Source organism: Neopelma chrysocephalum, unplaced genomic scaffold (assembly GCF_003984885.1).
Source record: "Neopelma chrysocephalum unplaced genomic scaffold, ASM398488v2 Primary Assembly neopelma1_60, whole genome shotgun sequence".
Lineage (NCBI taxonomy): Eukaryota > Metazoa > Chordata > Aves > Passeriformes > Pipridae > Neopelma > Neopelma chrysocephalum.
In genome coordinates, this window is record NW_020897715.1 from 18,011,136 (window position 1) to 18,038,578 (window position 27,443).

Here is a 27,443-nt window from a genome sequence, read left to right on the forward strand (position 1 = left end):
AACCAAGCAACACACAGAGCAAGAATACAACAGGAATATGGTGTCAGCTAATGGATAACAATGTTATCCTCATGATATGAGTATATCCTCATATCACTGACACAGTACACTACTATAGAGACAGCACTTTCGAATAGGTATGTATAACAAATACTAGAGATCAAACACCTACATCTGTTCTTTCTTATTTGCTTCACAAAATCTAATTTCATCATCCATGCACTGTGCTTGACATTTTATGCCTGAACTATATGCAAAGGTATGTTATTGCTGTCTGCCTAGAACTGCCCAGTGTGCTGTCACATTTAGGTGATTTCTTGCTACCTATGATCTCTCTTACTCATTGAGGCAGCATCTATTTTTGCATGAAGTTCTGGAACTGTAAAAGTCAGTGAATGAAGAATTGCTTATTTATACTGAAGAGATATGACTTTACAGTAAATTACAGGTTACAAGAACAATACACGAACTACAGTAGCAGGCTTCCGAGAAAAACTTTCAGTATGAGCAGCAGACAGAAAAGAAGGAAAAAAAAAGGCCTAACCACATTTAAGAAGGAACCTGGCCTGTTTCTAAAGTGATTTTGTGATACAGGTACCATTTAGAGCAAAGTATCAGACAATCTAAACATTTCCAATGTCTCCACACCAAACACTCCATTGTCCTGTATTCAACTTCAGCAGAGTGTGAAGCAGACACATAGGCTCTTCTGTAGTAAGCACTCCACTGCAGCTCAGTAAACTGAACAAATAAAACTTCACTGCAGCTGTTTCACCAAAACTCCACAAATTTTAGTAATGTCTTATCTGGTAGCCCGGAGGAGATTGATGTCTTGGCTACACCAGCATGTCTCAGAGGGCTTTAGATGCTTACTTGTGAAAAACTGAATGGAGCTGAGAGCTGACAGCTGGAATTAGCCTCCCATTCAGAGGCATTGATCCTCAAGGGGGACTTCCACCATGCTAATATCTGCTGGAGGAGGAACACAGCAGGGCATAAGTGATCCAGGAAGTTCTGGAACACATCAGCAACTACTTCCTGACCCAAGAAATAGAAGAGGCAATGAGAGAGGTGCTCCCTGGACCTTATGCTCACAAACAAGGAAGGGCTCATTGGTGATGTAAAGGTTGAAGGCAGCCTGGGCTTCACTGACCATGAGATGGTGGAGTTCAAGATACTGAGGTCAGTGAGCAAAGCAAAAAGTGAGCTCAACATGTTGAACTCTGGGAGAGCAGACGATCATCCCTCGGTGATCTGGAGGAGTCCCAGAAGGTCTATGAGGAAAGAGTGGGTCCAAAAAAGCTAGTTCATATGCATGGGTTACCTCTTCCAGGTGCAAAAGCAAATCATCCCAACAAGCAGGAATTCAGGCAAAAAATGCCAGGAGGCCTGCATGTTTGAACAAGGAGTTCCTAGCTAAACTCAAACACAAAAAAGGAAGGATACAGAAGGCGGAAGCATGGACAGGTTAGCCTGGGAAAAACAGAGAGGCACTGTCCAAACATGTAGACACACGGCTAGGAAAACCAAAGCCTACCTGGAATCACATCTGGCTACTGAGGTCAAAAGCAAGAAGGGTTTCTCTAAGTACAGAAGTGGCTAAAGGAAGACCAGAGAAAATGTGGGCCTACTGCTGGGTGGCACGGGGGTCCTGGTGACACAGGATATCTTCTTCACATCAGTCTTTACCAGCAAGACTGGCCTTTAGGAACGCCAGGTCCTGTAGACCTGGGGGAAGGCTGAAGCAAGGAAAACCTTCTTCCTCATACCAGATCAGGTAACTAAATATTTACACAAACTATATAATTTCATGAGGCCTGGCCAGATGCATCCATCAGAGAAGCTGGCTGATGTAATTTTGAGGCCACTCTTGATAACCTTTGAATGACTGTGGTCATGGTGAGAGGTGCTTGAGTAATAGTGGGCAGCTTGGGCTCACCTTCATCCTTACGATGATGATGGAACAACTAATCCTGGATACCTTTCTGGGCACACAAAGGACAAGAAAGTAATTGTGAGCAGCCAGCATGGATTCTCAGAAGGAAACTCAGGCTTGACCAACCTTCTAGGATGAAATTTCTGGCTTGGTAGATGAGAGGAGAGCAGTGGATAGTGATTTTCTTGATATCAGGAAGGCCTTCCACACTGTTTCCCATGACATTCTCATGGAGAACACAGTATGGGCTTTAAGCACTGTCTCCCATAGTGTCTGTCCTTACAGATAACCCAAACTTGATGAAGTGTGGGCTGGATGAGCAGACAGTGAGGTTAATTGAAAACTTCCTGAACAACTGAGCCCAGAGGGTTATGAACAGTGGCATGAAGTTTAGACAGAGGCCAGCATCTAGTGGTGCACCCCAGGGCTCAATACTGGGTCCAATATTGTTCAATATCTTCATTAATGAAATGGATGATGAGTGTAGCCTCAGCAAGTGTGCTGATGACAAAAGACTGGTAGCAGCGGCTGATACACCAGCAGGATGTGTTGCCATTCAGAGGGACCTTGAGAGCCTAGAAAAATGCACTGACAAGATCCTCATGAAGTTTAGCAAGGAGAAGTGCAGAGTCCTGTACCTGGGAAGGTATAATCCCATGAATCAGTATATGCTGGGGGCTGACAACCAGGAAATCAGCTTTGCAGAAAGCTTTCTGGACGTCCTGGTGAACACCAAGTCATACAGGAGCTAGCAATGTGTCCTTGTGACAAAGAAAGCTAAAATGGTATCCTGGGCTGCATTAGGGGAACTGTTGTCAGCAGGTCAAGGAAGGTGATCTTTCCCTTCTACTCAGCTTGGTGAGGCCACACTGGGAGTCCTGTGTCTAGTTCTGGACTCCCCAGTAAACTAGAGACTGACATATTGGATAGAATCCAGCAAAGGACCACAAAGATGGTTAAGGGAATGGTGCATTTTTCACAGAAGGAGAAGCTGGGAGAACTGGGATTGCTCAGCCTGAAGAAAAGAAGGCTTTCAGAAATCTCAAGAATATGCACAAATACTTGAAGGGAGGATGCAAAGAGGGCAGAGCTAGGCTCTTTCAGGTGTTGCTCAGTGACAGGCCCAGAGGTGAAGAGCTCAAATTGAATCACAGGAGGTTCCCTTTGAACACATGGAAACACTTTTTACCATGAGGGTGAGTGAGCACTGGAGCAGGTTAGCCAGAGGGGTTGTACAGTCTCCCTTCTTGGGGACATTCAAAATTAGCCTGGACCTATTCCTGTGCAACCTGCTAGAGGTGACTCTACTTGGGCAGGGAGGGGTTAAGGTGTCCTCCAGAGATCTTTTCCAAGTTCAGCTATTCTGTGATTTTCCTTAAACATATGCAAATTAAAATGTGTGGATAGAACCCTGTGGCCTTGCCTGCCTCACTGCCAGATCATTCACCACATTTGTGATTGTGGGTGGACAGGGAATAATGAATGGAAAGTTCTTGACACTAGGCTACATCTCATTTCAGATGTTCAGAAGTGAAATGAGAATAGGATTGTCAGGTTCCCTCTGAGGGAGGAATCTGAGAAAAGACTTTGAACAAGATAGAGAAAAGTGTAAAAGAAAAGCAATAAGAAAGAGGATTCCCCTGCCTGGTTCCACTCACATTGCAGAAATGGCAGCTGAAGAACTATGGAATGGAATACTGAGCAATTTAGGAGGAAAGACCTCTCCACAGTGACTATTTTTTTATTGTCTAGTGAAAAAAATAATTACTACATAAACCTATAATCTCAAGCTGATATTTCCAGGAGGGATGGCAGATAGAGAGAAATGATCATGCTTTGAAACTCTCGTTCTGCCTCTGGGTATTTCTATTTCCAGAAGAAAAACAGCAAAATGAAATCATACAGCATATTGCAAGCAAAGCTGATTTACAGTAATTAAATATGATTCACATCTCTCTCACCTTCCTAATGAATATACAGCTATAAAAAAATACTATGACTTAAAATTTGTTGTTACTTATACTTTAAAACTGCAATTTTGGCCAAAAATGCTGGACTGAATACAGTAGACACTAACTGGCCTCCAGCTAAAAGAAGCTCAAGAATGGCCTCCAAGAGCAGGCACTGCAGCTATCACAAACTTTCTGCTTCCATCTAAACCCTGCCTCTGCATCCAGTCACAGACATGCTTACATTCATGAGCACCTTTATCTCTTTTCAAAATTGTCTAAGATAAGCTAGCTCACAGCACTCAGGACCTTAGCCCACAGATAGCAATAGTAATTGTTCCCATGACATGGAGTTTTTCCTGGCATTGCCTCAGTCCAGTCACTATAAATAGTCAGGTCAAGTCAGGAGGAAAGAGAAAAAAATTCCCTGGCAATTTAAATAGGCAAAAGCCACTTCCTTTTATTCAAGCAGCCACAGTGAGCCTAGGGCCGTCTTTACACACACAGACAGAATCTATCTCTCATTTGTTTCTGAAGGATCTTGCCTTACATTCCCTTCTTACTGCAGATCATGGCATCAGGGCCACTTGCTCTGGTCTTACAACATCTGCAGATGACTGTTGTGCTCACTGGAGATAGTTATAGCAAATATCCAAGCTGAAGCAAGTCCACCATCACTAGGACTCACATGTTTTGCCTTAGTGAACATTACCACTTCGGGAGAAAGACCCAGAGAAAGCCTGAACAAGAGCAGCTTCTCCTGAAACACCTCCACTGTGTGCTTGCAGAACAACTTCACACAAAACACCAACACCAGCCAAGCCACTGAAGGCCTTGTCACCAGCGATAGTACGACTTATCACCCCCCAGGCACCAGGACTTTCCAAGAAAACACAGATCTAGCTCTCATTGATTCACAATATCCAATGCAAGGACAGAGGGTTGCAGAGCTATCACCTCAGGGGGCAGAGCAAGCTGCCACTTCCCATCAAGTCAAGGCTACTATGAACGGAGAAGGCAGAGTTCAGAGTGCGCAAGCGCTTTTCCTTCAGCTTGTCTCAGTCGTTTTTCATATCTTGGCACAGTGTCAGAATGCCACAATAGTTCAGCTGGGCACAGCTCATCTCAGACATTGACCCAGTTTTCCTCAGCTACAACACTCGCCCCTGTGTTGCCTGTGTTTGCCTGACTGCTCACTGGAGACAAGTTCCACCCGGGAGGCCAGAGGAGCAGTTTCTGACAGACTTCTAATAATAACAAATATCAAAACCAGAAGAGAAAAGTGCTGGAATCACGGAGTGGCATGGGGGAAGAGGGGTAAAGAAAATGAAAATCAGGAGAGGACAGACCAAATAGCAAAGAGGTTAAGAAAGAGAAAAATGCATTGGAAAGCTCACTTGGACAGTAAGGCTGGAGAGGAAATATTCTGAGAACTAAACAAAATGCAGCAAGGGGAGAAGGACCAAGAAGAGTAGTTGGGAACTTCAACAGAGCTTTATGTACTCCCAGTAGTGGTTTTAGGGAATGTCATAAAGATGAAAGCGACTTTTTGTACACAGATATGATTTGGAACTGAGGTGGGACACAGGAAGACATTTAGAAAAGCATAAAATTGCTTTCTTCTTTACTGAGACAAGTGATCTGTTTCTTATATGGGAGTTGTGCTCCCAGGTGTACTGTGGGGCAGCAAGAATAAATACTAGGTGTGAGAGTATTGAAAATGAACAGTGTCAAAGCTGGCATTGGAGTCAAAGTGGGAAGGATGAATGGACATAGCTGAATTTGCGGCCTAGGGAAAACTGGATGTGCAGAGCTACAGAGGGCCTCAAACGAGAATGACTCCAAGCAAGGGATGGAGTTTAGCACTTAGAGGGCAGGATAATGGAAAGGAGTTAGTAACTGATAATATTGTAGAAATATGATGTAGACATTTAGACATTACATCTGTCATAAAGCAAGACAGATAGCACAATTAGCATGCAGAAGACACACCAGAAAAGAAAACATTAAGTAGTTTTTAGATAAAACACTGCTTTTTCCCCCACCCAGAAATAAGTCTATGACTAGCTCATGGTGATAGGAAGCAAATTCCCACTGGGCCAGGCTGTTACTGTGTATCTTGTGTCCTATTCTGAGAGAGATGGGATCAGACAGAGGTAGAAGCAAGTCATGGTGAAGCAACAGCGCCCTGGGTTGATCTAGTTTCATTGTCGCTACAGCTGTTTGGGTGGGGAAGAGACAGTGGAAAATAAAAGACACATAAGGAGAGAAAAGTGTGGATTTTGAGTTTTAAAGGAAAGCATCAAATCAACTGAGATAAAATAAATGAAGTGACTAAGAACACTTTCCTGCTGAACTGTTGATAGGAGATCAGTTGAGTAAGGGATTTTTTAGTTAAAAGAAGCAGAGTTGAAGCAATTACTAGCTAATTATATATGGGAGGACTGCCAGGGAATGGTTTGCGTGAGGGGAAAAAAAGGCAAAAACAAGAGAGGAAAGATTTGGGCAGGGTAAGGATGAAATATGAGTCTAGAGCAAGCACTTGATACAAGAAAAGCAGCAAACTACTTGAAAAGCACCAAAATGTATGTGTGTGTAGCAGAAAAACTGATGAAAGGGGCAATATGGAAGGGGAAAAAGAAGAAAAAAGAAAAAGATAATCTAGCTCAAGGCACCAAACATTATTGTCAACTGTGAGTTTACCTAGAAATTAAAGCTCTTACTCAGGAGAGGCTAACACACTGGTTTTTTTCATTTTGAAGAAGAGTAGGCTGAGGGGTGGGAACTTACAGCTGGCATCAGCCACCTAATGGGAGGATATGAAGAAGGTGTAGGCACAAGGTGGTAGAACATGAGATAACACACATAAGCTGTAATAACCTCTTATTACATCTTACTAAAATCTCCTTCTACATAGGAAAAAGTAATTTCACCACAGGTGTTGTCAAACACTGGAACAGTTGCCCAGGGACATTGTGTAATCTTGATCTTTGGGAATAATTAAAACCAGACTAGAATAGGCCTTGAGTGACATAACCCAATTTGGTCCTGCTTTGAGCAGGGGTTGGAGATCACTTCCACAGGTCCCTGCAATGTAAATTATGCTGTGGTTTTAAAGAAAGCATCTTTTAAGTGATTAAAATTTGAGAAAAACTTGTTGTGCTTTTTTCTTTGCTAATAATATGTGCATATTTTTACCAGACTACTGAAGCTTTTGCTTTAACATAAATCTTAACATTTTCTTAGCCTTGTACACTGAAAAAAGTGTATCTAGGCTGGTCAGAAAGGGCATCTTTTAATAATAAAAAAATAAACATGAAATACTCTTCCCAAATGAGAAGTCAAACAGCTGTGTGCACAGCTGCTAGCTCCCGTAGTTATCGGTAATAGAGATGTGATTCCTTCTGCAACCAGAAGGGACTACATATAGCCATAGGACATGGGCAATTTTACAGAATTCTTACAGCTACTACAGATGACAGGCAGACCTTTTGCTTGCTTAATACTCTAAGGGAAAGAAGAGAGAAGAAGCAGGCATGTGGATGGCTAACCTCTCTCACTCCTCCTCCTCAGCCAGACATAGGGAGAAAATTGGATTAGAAAGCTGGTGGGCAGAGGTAAAGAACTTATAAAGACACGGAGTTTGTTTACCAATTACTATCACAGGCAAAACAGACTCGGCTCGGGGAAATTTAATTTAATTTATTGCTGATTAACATAGATTTGGATAATGAGAAAACAAAAACAAACATTGAAACAACACCTTTCCTCCTCCCTGTCCCAAGCTCAACTTAACTCTTTCCACTCCAAACTTGTTCCCTCCTCCTGTCTCTGGCTGCTGTTTTCTGTCTCCAGTTAAATACATTTGTACAGAGGTGCCACAGATATGGCCAATCAGCTCAGCTCTGTCCTGAGCTCTGTCCTTCTTCATTCAGAAGTCAGCTTAGCGCTTTATCTAGCAGTCATTTCTCTTCTCCTTTTTGTCCACACTGCAATTTCTGAAGTATTTTTAAAATGTCTCAGTCATGAATTCTAAATATTATTTTCAAAAGCATCTGGTAACTTAAATCCTATATGACTTTTAACGGTAATGATAAGCAGCAGGTAGTGTATCCCAAGAAACACATTATTTAACTGTTTGTGGGGATGGATTTGGGAACAACTGTTTTCAGTAACGAATATGTGAATCAGAGAGAAGGCTTGGGAGAACAGCCAATCAGTCCAGAATTTTGGGAACCAGCAGCCTAGGATAGCCTAATCACACAGAACATTCTGCTTCCAGCCTTCTATGAGCTAAAACACAAGTTGCAGAAAACCTTGCCAGGCAAGGTTGCCTGTGTGTATATATCTACCCAAAGAAAAGGAGCTTAGGTCTCAATCTTCTTTTTTTTTCCTCTTCAAACTGCCGTTCTCCTTTCTGACCGTTCAGCATGAGAAGTCTGCTCAGATAAGGTCAAAAGTGAATCCCACACAGAGCACATCCCACATCACCCAGAGGGCTTATTAAAGGTTGTTGGTTCACTCTTCTATCTCGTTGGAGAAATTTGCCATATAGTAAAATACAGCAGGCAGTCTCATAAAACTAATAAAAGAAAGTATCTTAACTTATGATAGGGGGCAGGGGGAAAAAACAAGGGCTTTCTATCTTTCTCCTCAGAATGGCTCTTGGCAGATTCTTTGTTCTAAGTAAAGAGGTAACAGCTGGTCCGGGAAGGACTCCAGAGGCTTGCATATGGTGAGGGGGAAGGCAATGCCCACACACTCTTCTACTAAAGTGTAAGAAGGAAACTTGCTTCTCCTTCCTATCCTTGGTTGATTCTTCAGTCTTATTAAGAAGAGCTCTCTGCGGTACCGTCAGTAGAAATCTGGCCTTGGGCTATTGCTTTTGTTCTGTATTTCATCTAGAACACTGCAGCAGCTCTGTATCATGAGATACTTCTGTGCTTAGGAAGGGAGAACATACATATAGAGGGGAAGTGCTGGAAAGGACTCCACACGAAGAAACACCAAGCAAGGGGACAAATTACATGAACTGAATGTGGTTCCATTCAGACAGGACAGCAACATATTGTTAGCAGGAGAAGAGATCAGGAACACTGATCAAGCCAGAGGAGTTTACAAGAAACATGAGCAGAAAAAAATACCCTCTAACATTAAGATTCATTATTTCGTTGTCTTTGGCTGCTCTAAGCTGCTCATGAAATCTTAGGAAGTAATTGATGGGAATGGAGTTTTGTAGCTTGATAGACTGTCATTGTTTCAGTTATTCCTTATAGTGTTTATCATTTTCATCTTTCTTCAGCTTTTATGATAATGAGGCTGCAAGGGAGTATCAGCTTTCACTGAATGGTATGAAAAATAGAAGACAGATTTTTTAAAATTTTACCTACCAAGCCTAATTCCATTATTTTTTGAGTGCTTGAGACTCCTACCTGATACTAAATTATTGACTGGCAGTTTATCTAAACTGTGAACTAGTCATGTTACTGATGCAGACAGCAGAACTAGTGCCATATAGAGCTGCTCTATGTCCGCCTGAGCTTAGTGTCTCAGGAGCAGCACTACAGGAATGCAGTTACATTTCTTTCAGGATGAGCAGGATAAAAAGGCACACACATTTTAATTATTCTCAAAGTTTAAACAAATGAAAAGCACTTACCAATTTTAATTGCTTTATAAGTCTCCAGCACAATGACCTGTATTTTAATAAAGCTATTTTACATGACCCAAATCACTTCATGAAGCACGAATGTAAAGTATCATATTGACAACTATTAATTATCTGTTCCATTTGCACTTGGTGTTAACCAGGATATTTGTACAGCTAATGTTTGACTTGAACTCTTATTTGAATAAATTATAATCCAACTTTAAAATTGTGTCTGCAGCCAAAACTTGTTTCCACATTACATTTATTTTTTAGATTAGTAAGGGTGGTGCAGCAACACTTATATTACTGAGAGATTTTGAGTAGATGCATATTAAAACAAAGGAAGCATGAGAGGTACGTTCTACAAAAAATTACATAACCAACATAAGCAGTTTCCTCTAATGGACAGTCTTAAGCTTGAGATAGGAACACAGTCATGACATGAGACTGGGTGTTCAGGCTTGGCCAGATTTTGGCCCAGTATCACTTCTTATCTACATAACTTATTCTATTTCCTCCAACCAACACAGAAAATACCATGGGCCCCTGGGCAAAGAGTACATTACTGGTAATGATAATACCATTATGACTATTTTTTCTTGTCAGGTCAGCCTTGCTACATGTTCCCTGTCCCATGACCAGGCTGCTGCCATTTCCTTTTTTTTTTTTTAATTCCTAGTTCCAACAGTACTAGTAAAAGGGCCAAAACTAGCTAGGACAGCAGAGTGTATTAGCTCTGAGCTCGGCTCTGCTCCATGTGGTATGTTTCTTCCAACACTGTTGCTTCTTGGTAAAGAAGTGGAGTTTTGGTAGGTCTGGCTAGTGACAACTCCTGATAATTCTGTGTAAGTAGCCTAACAGGCTGTCTCTTGTGGCAGCTTGAACTAAGGTCTGAGTGGAGTTTCCAACCATGTTGTTATCACCAAGAAGTGGTGCCCCAGCTTTAGTCAGGACAAGGTAATTTCTGCAGTAGCTGGGAGGGGGTGTGGCTGAGGGGGTGTGACCAGGACCCAGATGTTATTCTGCACCACCTAGAGTCATTGCCGGGGGCAGTGGGACAGGACTCTCTCTTCTGAGGAGAAGGGTGTTCCTTCTGGTCTGGAGAAAACGTGGCAGAGAAGAGCTGATTGGTATTTGTATATTGTCATGGACTTTCCATGTAAATAATTTGTCTTATACCTTTTCTTATTAAAATTGTTGCTGTTTCTGTTCATTTTCTTATCTCATTGCTGTTTCCAGTAAATTGCTCTAACCTCAAACTGTGATCTTTGCCTTTTGTGCTTCCAGTCTGAGGGAGACCGGGAGCAAGCGGCAGCATGGTTTTAGTCAGAGCACTAAATTGAAGAATATCATTCCTAAACCCCTCCAGCTCCAGTTTGAGGTGCTAAAAGCGTCAGAGGAGACTGCTAGTAGGTGTTCACTGTAAGAAATGGTTTAACCTGCTAGCTTTGTGAACTTTTCACTAGTACCAAATACTGCTGATACAGACAACCAACAAAAAAGGGGCTGCCTAAAGAGTGGAAAAAAAGTTCTCTCACCTTCGCAGGCTCGCTCATCATCAACAGGCTGGTAGCCAGCCTTGCAGGTACATCGCCCAATGGCCACCATCCACTCCCCTTCTCCATTGCAGTGCAACCGAACACTTGAAGACCCAGTTGTGCTTGTCTCTTCAGCATTTGGCACACACGTCCCTGGTGACTCCACCAGTGAGGTCCTCTCCCCTCCTGCAAACGTTTCAGGAAAGGAGGCAAATCCTTTCACCACAGCTGGGCACTTGTAGAAAAAGACTTGGACTGCCACCAGGGACATGCAGGCTCCTGAGTCCTGGAAGGCCAGGTAGAAGCCATGCTTGGTAAGTGGTCCAAAGCTACGTACTTTAACATTCATCTTTACCACCTTCCCAGTGCTGTCCACCTGGGAAAAGCTTTCATCAGCTGCAATAGTATCCACTTTGGTCCAGGGGCCCTCATGCCACTCTGGCAGGTCCTGAGAGGCTATGTCAGCCTCCGACTGGTGATAGTAGAGTGTGAAAGTCTCCTTGCAAGAAGAGGCCACAGTGCGCATGCTGGCACAGTCTCTCACTGAGAAACGGAGGCGGACATGGACTCGGTGGGCTCCACGTCGCTCTATGAAGTGAGTACGCAACCAGTTGTTCTGACCTGGTTCAGCCACATTACAGACTTGAAAGGTCCGGATCAGGCGCTTCTTGTCATCCAGGACACTTACCTCATCCCACTACAATGGAAATAGGGGAAAGAAGAGAAAAAAGAAACAGTAAAAAAAAAAAAAGATTCAGTGTTCAACTGCATCAAAAATACGGGACAGGTCTTTGTCTTCCCCTTCCTTCTCCTTGCCAGTCTTGTCTATGACAAGACTTGAACCTGCTGATGCCATGTGGAGCACAGCATTCTGCACAGGACAAAGCATGACCCTGTAAAGAAGAGTGGTCAAAGTTTTGAAGTAAGAACTGTTGTGACAGAAAACATAATTAATATAAACTTGTTACATGGCATTCAGAATCTTAAAATGAGAGTCACTTTCTTCCCTCCTATTTCCCCATGTGTTATCTCCAGAGACAAGACGCATGACACAAATGAGACAGAGCAACAAGACACTGTTCTTTGGAAAACACATTGAAGTAGAAGTCCCTTCTACCCAGCTTTACCACAGTTGGAGCTATCCTCTGACATCTCCTATGCACACAAGACACTCTGCATGACCACTACAGGGGCAGGCCCAGATCTGATTTGTGCCAGGAGGAAGGCACAAAGGAAGGATAGGGAGGGGTTACTGTACTGGAAGCAGGTTACTGTACAAAGCTGTAAGACAAACCCCTCCTTACCCTCTTAACTAGCTTTATAGAATAGGTACAAGGTCCTGAGTATGACAGAGGAAGAACACAGTGGGATAGAAGAGAAGGGACCTGCCCAAGCATTCTTGTGAAGATCTGACCAACAAACTGCTCGCAACAAGATCTGCATTAAACCAGTACCAAGAAGAAAAATTGGCAAGTTATGGTCATTAGTGACTCTGTCCTGCGTGAAACAGAAGCACCCACTTGCAGAACAGAACATCTTTTTAGGCAAGTTTGCTGCCTCCCTGGGGCCTAGTTTAGGGATGTCACCAGATGATGGAAGAGCTTAGTACAGCCTTCAGACTACTATCCACTTCTGCTTTTTCACATGGGTACTAGTAATGTCCCAACAAAAAGTACAAAGTTGATCAACAGAGATTTTAGGGCCTTGGGAAAAATGCAAAAAAATTCAGGAGCACAGGTAGTGTTTTTCCCAATCCTCTTAGGAACAGTGAGACACTTTGGAAGAAACAAGTGATCCCAAGATATCAATACCTGGCTTCAGGACTGGTGCTTCTGCCAAAATGGTTGGTTTTGTAACCATTGAGGAATCTTTGAGACAGGAATCTTCTCCAACAGGAGAAATGTATCTTTGCTCATAAACTGGACAGACTGATTGAGAGAGATTTAATCTAGAATTGATGAAGGAAGGGCATATCAACAGGAAAGCTGGAGGTAAACCAAGAGTTGGCATGGTATAGCCTGGGGATAGCAGTGCTAGTGGAAATATGTATGCTGCTCCCGGGAGCATGGAGGGTTCAGGAGCACAACTGAAATGTTTGTACATCAATGCACACAGTATGAATTATGGAATCATAGAACATGGAATCATAGAACATAGAATCATAGAGTTGGAAGGGACCCACAAGGATCATAGAGTCCAACTCCTAGCCCTGAAACAGGTCCACCCCAAGAATAACACCATGTGCCAGAGAGTGTTGTCCAAACACTCTTTGAACTCTGGCAGGCTTGTTGTTGTGACCATTTCCCTGGGGAGCCTGTTCTAGTGCCCAACCACCCTCTGGTTGAAGAACTTTTTCCTAATATCCAGCCTAAATCTCCTCCGATGCAGCTTCATGCCATTTCCTCGGGTCCTATGATTGGTCACCTTAAACCATCTTGTCCGGGAGCTGCTCTATGCTGATGACACTGCCCTTGTTGCTCACACAGAAGCAGCCCTGCAGCGTCTAACATCCGGCTTTGCAGATGCTGCTGAGCTTTTTGGGCTGGAAGTCAGCTTAAAGAAGACAGAAGTTCTCCATCAGCCTGCACCTCAGGAAGTCCCCCATCATCCCCACATCACCATTGGCCAATCAGAACTCAAATCAGCCCAGCAGTTCAATTACCTAGGCAGCCTCATCTCCACGGATGGTAAGATTGACGGGGAGATAAACAGGTTAGTGAAGGCATATAGTGCTTTTGGAAAACTCCATAAAAGAGTATGGCGTAATAAACACTTGAAGAAAAGTACCAAGATCAGTGTTTACAGAGCCATTGTGCTGTCTACTCTCTTATATGGTTCCGAATCATGGGTCATCTACCGCCACCACCTGCGTCTCCTAGAACGCTTCCATCAACGCTGCCTCCGCACAATCCTAAACATCCACTGGTCAGATTATGTGACCAATACATCTGTTCTCGAACAGGCAGCAATCACAAGTATTGAGGCCATGCTACTGAGAACGCAGCTGCGCTGGGCAGGGCACGTCTCCAGGATGAAGGACCACCGCCTCCCTAAGATCCTGCTCTATGGTGAACTTGCCACCGGCTGCCGCAAAAGAGGAGCCCCAAAGAAAAGATACAAGGACTCCCTGAAACAACAACTCAGCCTCAGGCATATTGATCACCATAACTGGTCTACTCTGGCCTCCAATCGGGAGGCCTGGAGACACACCATCTATAACGCTGCTGATGCTTTTGAGAAAGCACGCAGGATCACTCTTGAGGAGAAAAGACAACGCAGAAAGAATCGAGCCTTGCAGAATATACCATCCAAGGAGTCTTTCTGCTGTGCCTTTTGCAACCGGACATGCCTTTCTCATATTGGCCTTTTTAGTCACCAACGCGCTTGCAAGAAACGTGGGTAGAGCCCTTCCCAAATCTTCGTTCGCGAAGCCCAGCCATGATGATGATGATGATTGGTCACCAGAGCAAAGAGGTTGGGGCCTATCCCTCTGCTTCCCCTCGTGAGGAAGCTGCAGACTGTGATGAGTTCTTCCCTCATCTCCTCTTCTCTAGTGGAACAAACCAAGTGACCTCAGCTGCTCCTCGTATGGCTTTCCATCTAGACCCTTTACCATCTTTGTAGCTCTCCTTTGGATACACTCTAATACATCCCTTTCTTATATTTCGGTGCCCAAAACTGCACACAATATTCAAGGTGAGGCTGCACCAGGGCAGAGCAGAGTAGGACAATCTCCTCCCTCGATCAGCTAGTGATGCTTTGCCTGATGCCCCCCAGGACATGGTTGGCCCTCCTGGCTGCCAGGGCACTGCTGACTCATATTCAACTTGCTGTCCACCAGGACCCCCAGATGCATTTCCAGTCTGCTCTCCAGCCTCTTGTTCCCCAGTCTGTATATACATCCAGGTGCAGAATCCAGCTCTTGTTAAATTTCATATGGTTGCTGATTGCCCAATCCTCTAATTTGTCGAGGTCTCTCTGCAGGGCCTCTGCCTTTGAGGGACTCAACAGCTCCTCCTAACATGGTATCAGTAGCAAACTTACTTAGAATTCCTTTGAGTCCTGACTCCAAGTAATTTATTAAGACATTAAGATACACCGGCCCTAAAATGGAGCCCTGCGAAACCCCACTATGAATGGGGCTACATTTGGTTGGTGACTGGTCACCAGCAGTGTTCCTTGGACTCAATTCTAGAGCCAGTTCTGTGCAAGGTATTTATCAATGACCTGGATGCAGAAGTTGAACGCACCATTAGCAAGTTTACTGTCAAGACTAACCTGGCAAGTGCTGTTAACTCTCTGGAGGGACAAAAGAGCTTGCAGAGGGATCTGGACAGATTAGAGCATTAGGCAGTCATCCACGGCATGAAACTTAACAAGAACAAATGCCAGATGCTGCACCTGGGATGGAGTAACTCTGCACACAAGTATAAAGTGGGAGAGGAGTGGCTGGAGAGCGCCCTGCAGAGCGCCCTGGGGGCGCTGGTGGGCATCAGCTCAATGTGAGTCAGCAGTGTGTGCCTGGGCAGCCCCGAGGGCAAACCACGTCCTGGGGAGCATCAAACACGGCATCACCAGCTGGTCAGAAGAGGGGATTATCCCACTGTGCTCAGCATTGGTGTGGCCTCACACGGAGTGCTGGGTGCAGTTCTGAGCCCCACCATTTCAGAGGGGTGTGAAGGTCCTGAAATGAGTCCAGAGGAGGGCAAAAGAAGCTGGTGGATGGGCTGAAAGGCATATGCTGTGGTGAGCAGCTGAGGGTTCTGGGTTTGTCTAGCTTGTAAAAAAGGAGGCTGAGTGGCAATCCCCTTGCCATCTGCAGCTTCCTGAGGAGGGGAAATGGAGAGGGAGGAGCTGATCCCTTCTCCCTGGAGTCCAGTGATAGGACGCGTGGGAATGGTTCAAAGCTGCCTTAGGGGAGGTTTAGAATTGACATTAGGAAACATTTCTTTACCGAGAGGGTGGTCAGACACTGAAACAGGCTCCCTAGAGAGGCGGTCAATACTCCAAGCCTGTCAGCATTTGACAATGCTCATAACAACATGCTTTGACTTTTGATCAGCCCTGAAGTGGTCAGGCAGCTGGACTAGGTGATTGTTGTAGGTACCTTCCAACTGAAATATTCTATTCTCTTCTATTCTATTCTATCAGTACGGAGGCAGACAGTAAGGAGATGACAATAGTATCCCACCCAGTATCCTCCTCTCTTAACAATCTGGCTTTGCACAACACATTGTGTTCAAATTGTTCATATGTACAAAATCCATGAACAAAGTCTCATTGCTTCCAGCTTCCCTTTCTTCATCAGATGCATGCACATCTTCCCAGCAGAGGCACAGTCAAGAAGAAGACAAGGGAAATGCTTACCCCATCAGAAGGGTGTGTGGTCCAGCCAATCTCTGAGGTCTCTTGAGTTGTATCCAGAAGTATTTCTGTTTATATTTAAAAAAATTAAATAAAAAGAGTATTTTGTGCTATTACAAGTCAGACTAAAATCTTATCTGTTCCTCACAAGATTGTCTTGTAGAGGGCTTCCATACACCAAAAATATACATTAATGTTTTGAGATTAAATATGACAGTTATGTCCATACTAGTAAATTAAGATGGGCCAAGATGGGGGTAGAGGCACTGGGTACATAATCATGCTAAGTCATGATTAGCAAGTTGCTTGGCAATGTTCTGACCAGACTTTCCCAGGCGAAGTGTAAGCACACTGACAGCATGGAGCAGAGTCATCATAACGAGCAGTATACGCAAGGTCACTCTCTTTTTGGAAAGGAAACTCATCAGAGAGATGAGTTACATGAACGCATGCCGGTCTCCTTAGGACTAAGGTTGCCTGTTTCATTTGCAGGTGTAAATGTGGACATAAGGCCAAGACACGTTTGTTTCCAGTTCTGGAACAAAATTTCTTTTGGAGTTTAGGATGACGACCCAGTTGATCCTGTAATGGACTCACTTTGTTCTGGATCTGGGCATTACATTGCAAGCCTGTGTAGGAGTCCCAGTTTTATCACAAAAATTAGTATTAAATAGTCTGCTGCATTATCCTGCTCAGGAGTAGGGCACATGCAGAGCTTCACAGGTCAAGTTTATTCCCACAAGTGGTCTGCATTTCCATTGTAACTGAATCTACTACTGGAGGCAGATACCAGCCTTGACTGCTCTTGGACTTGTTATTCTCTATTTGGGTACAAAGAAATACAGAAGAAATTGTGACATTGCAAACTATAAACGTATCATTTTCCAAAATACTATGTCAAGGTCTGAGACCACCCTGGAAGTTACTAGTATGGAAGCATGAGCACTTTACTGTGTACATTTATAGTGAGGACACAGAAGAAGAACAAGACTCCCTTGAATAGATACTTATATGTGTTGATAAACACTGTATAAATCAGTTGCTTTTTCTTTAATTCTGGAAAGCTTTATTTGTTTATTTTGACTTTCCTATTTCCATTTTGTTGCTTTAAAAAAGCAAAACCTTACAAAACAGATCAAAAAAGCCAACCCAGAACCCAACAGCAACAGCCAGCTTATTTACAAATAGGATTCATTACTCCTATTCCCCTCCTAAAAGTTTATAGATATGACTGTTCCATGTTTTATGCAGGAAAGAGATCCTCAATGGTTCCTATTTCCAATTTATGGATTGCTGATGTCACTATCCGTACCAATGCACCTGGGCATTCATTTCACATTAATCATCAGAAAGGAAAGACTAGACTCATCCTAAAGCAGACATGATCAAGTGAGCAAGTTTATCCAGACCTCAGCCTTCATCAATGTCCCTGAATTATGTTCCCTATATTCCTATATTTCTTAGACCTTCCTGAGGAGCTGATTCCTTGATTCAAAAGCAGTGCAAAATACCTGAGCAGGCTTGCAAAAGCTGGAAAGAGCTTACTGGTTAAGCACAACCTCACTAAAATTGTCTAACAGACCTCGAGAAATGCTGAGCAGCTCAGTACTCAAGGGTAACTTGGCTCAGATGGTTACTCTGAGCAGCAGAACCTATGCAAAAGGCCTATGCCTCCCTGAGGCACAGTCTTCCGTAGGCTGTCCTGGCAGCAGAGGAACTTGGCATTCCCCCACACCCATTACGGTCTCAATTGCATGGTCTGGCACAGGGGTTGCACTGCATCATGTCATTACTTTGCCACTGGGTTCCCAGACATTGCCTTGATATGCTGAAATAATATACAAGGTAATTTTTCAACACAGAAAGAACTTTTTTTTCTAATCAGGCCTGAGTCTCCCATTTACCAAAGTATAATGCCTCTACCCCACGGAAACTCTAGAAGAAAATAAAATAGAGAAAAGTTAATCAGGGCACAGAAAGCCAGATAAAAAGTGAGAAAGGAAAGAAGAAGAAAGAAAATAGAGAAGACTTGCTCAGCAAACTGCTTGCCATGTCAAGCATATTCTCCAGATAGCTTCTCACCAGTGAGCAAGGTAATATTTATCAAGCACGCAAGTATTTCACAAGCAAACAGAAATAGGCAGCCTGAAGCAGACAGAACTGTCCCTCTCACAGTGAATATTTCAGTCAGAAAGCATTAGGAAAATAAGAAAAGTACACAAGAACTTTGTGTGCATAAATCTCATTTCACAATCTGCAGTCCAACATCCCTCACTATTTTTCTTCTCTTTCTCCCTCTCCTACTGGCTCCACACCTTAAATCAGATCCCCAGTCAGACTAGCTGCAGGCACACTCACAAATCTAACAAGCTGTTAAGCTGCTCTCTAATTCTGAGGACAACAGGCACAGTATGGTTCATGTTCACATGGCTAAAAATTCCAACTCCAAAGAAGTGCATGGTTACATCCAACCATCTCTGAGGAATGGTCCTTGGTCCACTCCACCTTCTGACCTACGTGTAGACACTGTTTATGATAAGATTAATTGGCATGGGCCAAACACATGGATGTGCTAATAATTTAACACTATGAACGTGTACAGGTACAAACCTCCAATCAGCCACTTTATTAGTACCGATGACTGATGTAGCATTCCAGATCCTCAGTGTGTTCAGTATTCTGCTACTCTTCAGTGTAGATACAAATGATCTGTTCAGCTGAATTTGCCAATTTGAAAAAAAATGGCTTACACCCTTTCTATCTTGCTCAAAATCAAGGATCTTGCAAGATCAGGTTAGACCCAGGCTCAGTCCAGTCCCTGATACTGCAAGAGGCAACACTGATTGAGGTCATCTCAGAATATCAAAGGAACAATATTACATTCTACATTACAAATGAGGAATAAGCAAGATATCTGAGCAAACTGGAGGCTTTTAAACACATGAAATGATGACAATTTTTTTTTGACTTCTGTTTTAATTTCAGTTTTGAAGAATGATATTCCAATTTCATATTATGAGTTTAGTTCAAAGAAGAGAAAAATAACTTATGAGAGATTCTCCTGTATTTCTCTTCCCTAAACTAAAAAGAAAAAGATCATCTTTTATAGAAGAGTGAAATGGGTTCATTAGAGTCTCTGTAAAACAAAATTTTAAACTAGTTAAACTCTCATTTAAGTATCCTTTGCTCTTGCAGGCCAGAAAGAGTGAAATAAAAATCCCCAATACTTGAGCTAGTACTAGTCTATACTTACATCACAAACCAATCTCTTGGGCTACATTATACTATAATGTCAATATCAAGATCAACTAGGCAGAGTGTGGAAGTTGCTATTACAGATCAGGATGTTCAAAATAGGCATGTTAATGATTTTAAGATTTTGGATAGCCTGCACCTTCAAGCAAGACTATTTAGCGCTTGTGTTACAGGCAAAATGTTCTCCTGATGTGAGAGGATGACAATTCACCCAAGGATGATTGACCCTTAGACAACCTTCATGAAGGCTTTCTGAACTGAAGAATACTTGTCCTCAGCATCTTAACAGTGCAGAGGTGCAAGAGCGAATTATACAACCCAAGCCTGTCCAAACTATAGCCACTGACAAGAAAGTCTATCCTGAGAAGACAGCAAAAGAATCTCTTCACCTGTGGGATGAGAATCTGGTGCAAAGAATGACACCACCACAGAATTACAGAATGAAACAAGCTGGAAGGGAGGTACCAGAGGTCATCATTATCAATACGCTGCTCAAGGCCAGGTTAAATTACATAGGTTGCTAAAAACCTTGTCCGGTTGAATTCTGAATATATCCAAATGTACATGTACATTGCTAGATAAGGCGGAGGGCAGTAGAGTAAAAGGTAATATTCAGAGAGTTCACTTTGCTATGGAGCTGAATGCCCCAAGCAGCAAAGCTCTAGCAGACTTCTTGAAAAGAACTGAAACACTACTGAGCTTATTCTGCCTTCTATGATCATGCCTTGAACATGAACAAGTAGGAAGACTGTGAATGCTCTCTAAGAAGGCTGGAAAGAGAAAGCATTCTCTGGGCTTGTGAAAAAATATTGTTAGGGGTTGTCAAATCCAGTAACCTCACATAAGCAAGGCTGCTGCAGCTTCATGTCTCTGGGTACAACCAATAGCAAGGTTGAGTGGGTATTCCCAACAGACACACACACAAACACATGCAGGCACTGCACACAAGTGAATGGTCAGCCACGAAGATTAACACAGACAGAAACACTCACCAGTCATGCAAATAGAAACAGCACCACCAATGGCCTCATCCTGCTCCCCTTTCTGGGTGGTCAGGATGAAGGTCTGTTAGTGGGAAATATAGATGCATTTCTATAAAATACAGATCCCTGCAATAACTGTCCTTAAACATTTAGCCTCCAGTAGCTGACCTCTGGATCTGCAGTCTCTACGTATGCTGACACCTGAAGCTTGCAGCCCTACTCCTTTTGCTAGTATTCAGACAGCCTCACTCACTGATACATCCCTTCACACACGCACACAGAGGCATGCTGTGGATCCTCTACAAACTGGTTTTAAGCATGCAGCCTATCCAGTAGCTACACCTGGATTCTTGTTCTCCTGGGTTGCTGACTTGTGAGCCTCCAAGGTCTGCAGCCAGTTGCTGTAGTGCTGCCCCACTCCAGAGAACCCTACTTACACGTACAAACACATGCACAGGCACACATACTATGCCTCTCTCCATTAATTGGTCTTAGACACTCAGCCTACCCAGGAGCTGGCCTTTGGATCATCTTGTCTCCAGCTGCACTGATATACACAATATATAGACAGGACTCTCAAAGAACCCCCAGAACTTATGGTGACCTGGACCTCCTGATTCCCTCAGTAGACAGCCCCCTCCATCTGTCTCACTCAGAGAGATGCACACATACAAACGAGTGTTTCATTCATCTTCTAGACTCTCTGGCCTTTTCCTGGTTTCTCAACTCACTTTACTAACAAGTTAGTCTGGCTTGATATAGAGGTCGCAGACTCACTAACAAAAGCTCACCTGTGGTCCAACCTGAGTTCCTAGCACTTGATTTTCATCCATTCCAGGCTCTCCAGCTTCTGGTAGCACTGACTCATGGGCCACTACGATCTGTGGTTCAACTCCTGTTGCTGGTATATAAGTGTCCATGTACACACATACAGCTGCAGACTGTTTACACAACTGGCCCCTTATTTCTACTTTCACACACACAATCCTCCCCAAAACCACTCTGATCCCTCCCTTTTCCCACCTATGATTCCTCTCCTAAACAACCCACAATAAGTTTTGCAGAAGCCCTAAATGGTCTTCCTTACTTCCCCTAATAAATACCATGGCCCCACTGGCAGTAACTGCCTTCAATCTCCACGGTGTTCCAGAGAGCACTTCCATTGACTTAATTTAATGCTTTCCATTCCCACTCTATGGGCTGATCACACTCCTGTGATAGCCCTGGGAGAAGCTGAGTCACAGTGCTTATTTTTCTATTAGGTTATTCAGGTTCCCCTGCCTTTCATTGTTCCTCTGTGCTCCTTTAAGCATGTGGAGAAGATCCTTTTATCAGGAGCCTTTTATCACTCAACTGAACAAATATTTTTATGCATGGGGTTCTATCACCTGGAGACAGAATACAATCAAACCTTTGGGAAGTCTTAAATACACTAGAACTTCTTCCAAAACTAGACAGCTATTGTGGTGAAGCAAAATCAATAGTCAGTGACATATGCAACTGTAACAACTATTCTATTTTTCAAAAATTAATTGATGAAATAAGTAAAAAACCAAACAAAAATAATCGAAAAATCCTACTTGTTCATGAACTACCCAAAGATTGATATTATTTTTTAACAAAAACTATCTTTTTTAAAGTTAAGCTATGACAACACAAAAAAACAAGTTGCAGGTTATAAAATATGTCTCCTAATATAAGAGAATATATACCAACCCAATCTATATGAGACAAAGGAATTTGAATTTTTTCTTGGATAAATCTATATTTTGAAATAATTCTGCAATCAATGATCTTGTATTACTTCTGCACTTCTATATAATTAATTTTAAAAAAGCTATTTGAAGCCAACGGGATATGTGTTTAGTAAGTTCCACAAAGTATATATTATTTAACTACTTGCTATGTCAGAGCAAAATGCTGATACTATCAGAACATCAAAGTTGTCATCTCAAAGAAGGAATTCTCACACCCAAACCAGGAGTTATGTGCCACCTGTGAAGAGAGAAATGACAGCCAAATGGTCTAGGATATGGAAATACACAGCTTTTTGTAACAAAGATTTTAAGCTTTATGAATGACTGTGTATTTTTCTCTTTACCTGCCCTTTTCTTTTGTTAAAGCTCTAGGGGAACTGCCAGGACTAGCATGTTGTGCTACTTCATCTACTGATGTCAGAAAACGCAGACATCAGGAAATTGAAAAAAAAAAAAAGTTTCACCTTTGCATATGAAATCAAATTAAATTACTATCTACAACTTTTCTAGTGATAAAATATAATGTGTATTCTTCTGCAGCTTAAGAGGTTCGTTCTGCAAACACCCACTACTGAGTCTAGAACTTGGATCCAACTGCCACTGCCATCAAACTGGCCACTTTTGATGACAGTGTGACTTCTGGTGTTTATCTATGTTTTCCTGCTTACTTTTTTGCATAGACATTAAAAAGTGAGTTTATATCTTCCAAAGTTTCATTAAGCATATATTTTAAGTCCCAGATATCCTACACTACAAGAATGCCATTCTTTCTCCTTGAAGGTTTAATTAGCTTTGAATATAAACAGTGTTAGTTGCAGCATGAATAGTCTCTACTGTCCTACTGGCCTCTGAGCAGCAAGGGCTAGCCTGCAGTTTGGGAAAAGATTCATCACAGGACTATGGTACATGCCTGGGAATGTGGATGTCCTAGCACAGGGAATACACACGAATCTACTCTGGAAGAAATCGAATCAAACAGAGCTGCTGAGACTGACCAAAAGGATAACCTCCTGTCTGTTCCCTGTTTACAAACAAGCTGCACATCCAACCAAGTCTCCTTCACCTTCTGCATGTCTACAACAGGATATTCCTCTGGGAAAGCCCTGGGCTTTCCAAGCATGCAGCAAAGATTTTGGCATGCAGGTGAGTGCCAGGAAAGAACTTGGAAGAAAATGTTTGCTAGGATTTTAATAACTCATGTGAATCACAAGTAGCCAAAGTAAATTAACACTAATTTAAACCTTTTTTTGTATATACTAAACTGTATAGAATAAACCAAAAGACAAATGTATTTTTTTCTCTGAAAATTCCTTTTGAGGAATGTATAGTTTTCCTCCACTTCAAAGGCAAGCCAATTTAAGCAATCAATACATTATTTTCAACAGCCCAAGATGACAACCAGTTAATAGAAAAGATAGGGGAAAAAATGAAATAAGAATGTCTGACCTCACTACCTTTTTCTTCCATGTTCCCTTTTTTCCAAGGAGACACTTTCAATGCAAAGAGGTTCTACCAAGGCAGAATAATTTTTCTCTCTCTATCTTGCACTTCTGGAAGATAGTTAGAAAGGTTGTCCAGCCATTCTGCAGGCTGGAGAGCTTGTTGTAAAGTAAATGCAGTCATTTACATGCAGAACACATCATTCCTTCGGAACATATTTAATGAGTTCTGCAAAATGAACTCTGCTTGTGTTTATAGCTGCAAACATTTATAACTCAGTCAAAGCAAACCCAATATTCCACATAAAATTCATCTCAGTGCCCTAGTAAGAGCTATTTCATTAACAAGTTATCACTAGCTCTCACCTGTCCTGACTGCAGTCCATCAGGCATTCTTAAATTCTATGCTTCACTAACTTTTACAATCAGAAAGGTTAACCTAAAATGTTAACTTAAATGTTAAGTGATAAATTGTAATTACATACATATATAGATTTTCAAAGAAATAAAATTTCTGTGTAAGTGTCTTTGAGAAAAGGGAAAAATCCATTACTTCACCCAGCATGTAGCTCAAAAATTATGCTCTCCAAACTAAATCCTCAAAAACTTTTGCAGAGCCATAAACATTGGGAAATGTAATCTTAATGAAAACTTTCATGCAATCTTGTTTCCTTTTACAAAGCTAAAATAACAAGTTTACAAATGTCTTCTGTTTGCAAAGCAGTTTTCCTTCATGTTTCCCATGCAGGTTTTTTTTCTACTGTGAAAATCATGCCTGGAAAACTTTGGACAGACATGCTCATTCCTGTTGAAATCAGTGTGTCCAAATACTAGAGCTATATCAAATAAATTCAGCCTAATGATTTCTTTTTATGCATTAAAACCAACAACAATAACAACAAAAACATCTTCAATTGCTTACAAGAATTTCTTTACTTCTGAGTCATGAAGGAGTCTGAAGTTCGACTACGTCCTGTAAAAGCATGCTGCCTTCCATTTATCAAAAGTATTCTGCATAAAAAGTATTTGCTCTCTTCATACTGCATATAAAGATGGTTTGAATACTTTGACTACTTCCCCTCTCTACAGCTTCTCTTTCTTTTCTTAATTATTTATAGTAAGGTTTATAAAATTTCAAACAAAGCTCAGTTTGAGGAAAAAAAGTGATTTACATTCAGACTGTGAAATCTAACTCAAATGCCTGAGAAACACTTGGAAGAAAAATTACCTTGACTGATTTTCCCACTCAATTCTCTTCAGTTAGAGGTGAGACATATTTTAGACACCATCTAAAACTTCTAAAAAACATTACAAAAACTAAAGACCACACTGGATATTCCCTATATTTTTCAACTAAAATCTGAAACCTGAAGTTCAAGTTTCTACTCTATATAATAATGAGTCAACAAATCAGCCATGGGCCTTTTTTCTTCAGTATGGACAATCCTGTACTAAAGCAAAGCTTTCTACATAGTTATCATCAGACTTTCCTCCCCTACTGCATAATTTTTCTTTGAGTTTTGACCACAACAAAAATACTTACCTCTGAGATGCAAATCAGCTTTGGAGTGCAAACCTAGGACCATGCAGCACAGTCACAATGAAGGTGCTGATTCCCCTGACTCTGAATTGAGAGTTAAAAATGAGCTCATGGGAATCTTTATTACTTCATCTCCATAGGCAAAATTTTAAATTTTACTGTCCTATTTTAATCCAAGCAATTCAACTACGTGATCTGTGAAGCTGTATCACACGGTGCTTTCTCAACTCTTTTATCTCTACAAACTTACAGCAGTGAGTACAGAATTCAAAAAATGTCAGTTCCTACAGGCATCACTGAGTTGCTTCATATTTGCAGAGAGAATTGACGTTTTCTCCCCCTTCTCCGTCTCAGTTCCTTTACCAGTTACACAAGGAATTACATAGTACTTTGTAAGATAATTTTAAAATCAGTAATTAACAGAATTTCAGAGATTTAAGAATTTGTATTGTAATCTTATATCAATTATTTAGTCTCTAAACTCCTCCCCCACTCCACTCCCCTCCTATTAAGAGAAGGGATGCTTTAACAAGCTTTCCTCTTTTTATTAGACCTCACACTATTCTCTTTTCCTATCCTCTAGGTCTTTCCTTGTCTTCCTTTGATTCCTCCTCTCCTTTTTCAGAGGCTTTTAGAAATGCAAGAGATGAACATTCATCACAAAGCAGTACAGTTCATTGAGCACATGTAGCTGCAAGGATATTTCTTGGAACAAACAAGAGGACTGTTTACAATACCTCTGCCCTTCTCTAAGTCTCTTCCACAGCTATCTTACCTCCTGCTCTCATCTCCCTCCCTCCTACCATCTATTCTTTCTTCTAGCGTTTTCTTGGCCTCCCTTTTCTGCCCACCTTTTCCCTACGCTGCCTTCACTGCTCTCTCCCTCCTCTCCTCTACTGGCTGAATGTGAACTGCCTCTTCTTGTTAATGCAAAGCATTCTCTCCATATCTATTATTTGAGGCAAGTTGTTCAAATGCAAGAAAAAGATTCTTGATTTCAGCCCACTGTATGCTGCCTTCTAGAACAGCCTAAACATTCAGAGATTGTTTCACAAAACAAACACGGTGCAAGAACAGGAACACAAGAATCAAATACATGCAAAGCATAAACAAGGAGCTTGTTTCCTGAGAAAAAAAATTATTCTTTGAGGCAGTCATTTCTGAGACAGCTAGTAGTGATGTTCATTAATGGTCTTTCATAAGAGGGTTTGCCTCTCCCACTAGAAACAATACTAAAACTTTTACATCTCAAGAGATAGTCATCAACCATCAAACAGAATAACATGTCCTCAACGCTCATCTGGACTAGGATAAGTATACTGGAGAGCAGTTTTCTTATTTATTTTTTTTTTAATCTCTATGGAAAACTTCATTAAGTTGGTGCAATATATAGCATCTGTTCTTACCTTCTAGTGAGGTAACTAGATGAAAGCAGCAGACCATCCAGATCCAACCCATTCCCGCCACTCTTCTTGCACTGATGCCACCATTAGAATCCATGAAGATTCTCTGTGAATACCACCATCTTTAACAAACACACACCACTCCCTTGAAACAGTCAGAGATTTCTTGGAGTGTTTTAATATCTTCCCAAATCAAAGCACAGAGGCCTTCACACAGAAATACTGTTTAAGGAAAAAGAGAAGATGGAAACAGAAATCAGGCCACAATAACACAAAACTGACAATTTTTATACATTCACTCCATCACTTACTACTTCCGAGATACAAATGAAACAGAATAGTACAGACTCAGCATTTACCATGTACCCGGCCCTCAAGACTTCAGTCAGACACAGGTGTTCTGCACACTGCCTGTACAGATTTTGAGACATTCATGGCATCAGTGAGAGTGGGTTCCCACATCAGTGTTAATCTGTACCACAGTATAGGCTGTGCTCCTGCTTAAGTTCTGGCCCTTCGCGTCTCCAGCAATGTATCTTAGAAGGTGTCCATTCCATTTCCCCTGTATGTTTTTCAAATTCTGTCTCATTTTGCCTTTTCAGGACTCTGCAGGGCAGTAGGTACGACAG

The 27,443-nt window shown here is 42.0% G+C and overlaps 1 protein-coding gene across 2 annotated transcripts in view; it reads right to left on the reverse strand.

Annotated features, from left to right (window-relative positions):
- The window catches only part of EPHB6 (EPH receptor B6), a 72,411-nt gene that overhangs the window by 26,004 nt on the left and 18,964 nt on the right, over positions 1-27,443 (reverse strand). For both annotated transcript variants that reach the window (XM_027681457.1, XM_027681454.1), the window contains exons 2-4: positions 26,818-27,036; positions 16,441-16,505; positions 11,074-11,770 (exon numbers count right to left, since the gene is read on the reverse strand). In XM_027681457.1, coding sequence (XP_027537258.1) covers positions 11,074-11,770; positions 16,441-16,505; positions 26,818-26,911 — 856 coding nt within the window. In that variant the 5' untranslated portion in view covers positions 26,912-27,036. The remainder of the gene's footprint in view (positions 1-11,073; positions 11,771-16,440; positions 16,506-26,817; positions 27,037-27,443) is intronic.